The sequence below is a fragment of the Buceros rhinoceros genome, unplaced genomic scaffold (assembly GCF_000710305.1).
Source record: "Buceros rhinoceros silvestris isolate BGI_N320 unplaced genomic scaffold, ASM71030v1 scaffold10181, whole genome shotgun sequence".
NCBI classification, from domain to species: Eukaryota; Metazoa; Chordata; class Aves; order Bucerotiformes; family Bucerotidae; genus Buceros; species Buceros rhinoceros.
In genome coordinates this window covers 1-2713 of record NW_010395984.1, presented here as the reverse complement: position 1 = coordinate 2713, position 2713 = coordinate 1, and the positions used below count along the sequence as shown (strand labels likewise).

The following is a 2713-nucleotide window of genomic DNA, read 5'->3' as shown; positions in this document are numbered from 1 at the left end:
GGAATGCCAGTGAGTACGTTACAGCCATGTACTCCACGGGCTTTACAAGCCCTTGAGGTCTGTGCCAAAACCACAACATTGCGTCTCGGACATATCTGAGCTTTAAGGATATTTAAACTCCAGGGCCCCAAGAAACTTCCTTAGTATTGGTGTTGCTTAACAACTATCTGGAAAAAGATGTGAACAAGGTGGCAACATTTGAAGATGACAGAAGTTATTTAGATTAGCCGTGATAAGAAATGAAGGGGCAGAACTTCAGAGAGATCTAACAAAGTCAGACCAACAGGCAGTTTGATAAGGTACAAAGTTATTGTGACAGCTGTAAGATAAATTAACTGAAGCTGCTCAGGAGAAGGACCCAGGCATTCACTGAGGACATCTGCACTGAGACCTTAAGTCACTGTTGCAGCCACAATCCTGAAAGTTCAATAAATGTGAAGATGAGTACAATAGGAGATTAGTATAACATCAGTCTATAAAGTAAGGGTACATCTTCACCTGTGGTCAGGCCTAGACAACCAATCCCAAAAGGCTGTAGTAGAAACAAAAGGGATTTAAATGACTGTAAATAGGAATATAGTTCCACATGAGGGGAAAGTGAGATTTGAGATTTTAATTAGAGAGATGAATAATGTATTCTAATGATAAGAGGCTACAAATTCATTTAGAGACAGATTTGCTTGTCACAGGATGTCATTGTTCACAAAAGCTTGATGTCTTCTTGCAGGCTCAGAAAATGGGAAGAGGGCCTAACCAAAAAAAGTATTTGGAGACTGAGGGCGAGGTTGCTACATCTTTATCAAAGGCAGCTTTTCTCCAGTGTTTGTTATATATGGAACAAATAAATATTCTTAAGTAGTTTACGGTGACCATACATAGTGGAAAAAAACGCCTCCTCATGCTCTACTAGTTTTTCAAGGATCTCACCATATGAGTGAAGCATGAACGAAGTCCTCCAGGATGCTGGCCCATGAACTGTGCTAGATCTGTGTGCTAAATGAAAGAGGAGAACTTGAGGCAAAGCTACTAGTGTAAAATGGTTCTACCAACAACAATGCCTCTTTTGTAAATGGAAAAAATATGCAACCACCACAAAGATGTCCTTCTCACCTTGGTGAACATCTGATCTGATGCAGCACACAAGGATGTGCTTAAGTGCTGGGTCAAATCAGGGACCTGGCTGACCTGTTATATCAGTTTATGACCTGAAGCTGATAGTTAACAGAATTCATAGTCATACCAGAATTAATCATAAAGCTGCAGTAAGAAGACATAGCCCCCATATTTTCCTTATAATTTGGTTGATAACTACCAGCAAAATCAACAGAAGTAGCAAGACTCACGTGGAGAACTTTTTTACTGGCATCCTGCCCTCCTCATAAAAGCAACCCACAGCTTGATACTGGTGAGCCACTGAGGTCAGTACCACATCTGATCCCAATTGAGAAGTGAGCTCATCTTATTTCCTATCCTTGCTGTGGTTCAGGAACATTAGTATTATTGTATTGTCAAGGCAAAAACGGAGGGAAATAGTGTCTGCCACCCTAGTGGATACAAGATGTGGAATCATTTTTGCATACAGTTGTCGCATATATAGAAAGGCTGTGTGGCTGGAAAGCAGGAGATCAAGAAGGAAAATCAATCGTTGCACTAAAGGATTACAATTTGTTTCTTTGTAGATATCTCATAATGCAGTAAATTCATTATGCAGCCATTTCCCAGTAATTCCCAGTACTAGCTCCACAGGAAGCTAAAAAAAGATCAACTCACCATGTGCTCAAGAGAAATGTTAGTGTCTGCTTGGTCTGTATAATGTCAGAAGCAGTATAATGTTGGCATGTTTCAAATGCTTGAGAAGAGATGCTGGGGAAACACGAAAGCAAAACCAACTTCGCTGCTGCTGGAAGTGGAAGGAGAAAGTGCATACAGCAAGGCAGTGAAAATTTTATTTTTTGGGTAGAAATAGTCCAAACTTGGCAGTTCTTACAGAACTTCTTACAGAGGGAGCAGCTACTGAGTCTGGAGGAGAATGGAACAGCTCCTTAGAGAAGCAAGCATCAGTGCTCTGGGCTTGTCAGGAACCTGCCCATCTCTCAGAGGTGGAATCTTGCCTCTGTCAGAAATCACAGCACGTGGAAGAGTCTCTGCCTCCTTGTAGACCACAGAGCACTAACTGCCTTCCAAGCCTTGCAGCCTTGCTTTAGGTTGCTTATGATAGAGCAGGCTCCAGCTGACACTCATGAAGCCAGCTTCTCAGCAGAAAGTCTCAAAGATAGTCTTTCTGGGGGAAGAGTATGCACAGCTTCGTAATTTCCTACCATAGGTTTGAGACCATAGTTGCTGCAGCTCTGTACAGAAGAGGGACACAGGGAAGTGGTGGAGCTGCAATCACTCTGCCTGGAGATCCTTGGTGCTACTGAGTGTGCTGTTATACTGAGCCAGCTGTTATACCAAAACTGCGCAGAGATGCAACCTCAACAAAACCAGGGATCCCTGATTCCAGATTTTAGTTCAGCTTCTGATGCAGCAGAACAGCCTCAGAGCTGCTCCAGACTCATCTTTCCCTGCTGATTAAGACCAAATTAGTTTATTGTCAGACCATGCAGTGCTACAAAGTTCATTCAGATAAGACATGGGCGTACAATCTCGTTTCTGCCAAATTAGCTGAAGCACACAACACAGAGCTTGGGCCAACTGTGGGAGGCTGTCCCGG

The 2713-nt window shown here is 42.7% G+C and overlaps 1 protein-coding gene across 1 annotated transcript in view; it reads right to left on the bottom strand.

Moving 5' to 3' along the window:
* Nucleotides 1-1863, bottom strand: part of LOC104501851 (cyclin-dependent kinase 15-like) — a gene marked incomplete at its 5' end in the record, with an annotated part of 32013 nt that extends 30150 nt beyond the window's left edge. Inside the window, 3 exon segments of the mRNA XM_010145732.1 lie at nucleotides 928-993; nucleotides 1767-1819; nucleotides 1822-1863. Coding sequence (XP_010144034.1) covers nucleotides 928-993; nucleotides 1767-1819; nucleotides 1822-1863 — 161 coding nt within the window.
* Between the last annotated feature and the right edge of the window lie 850 nt (nucleotides 1864-2713).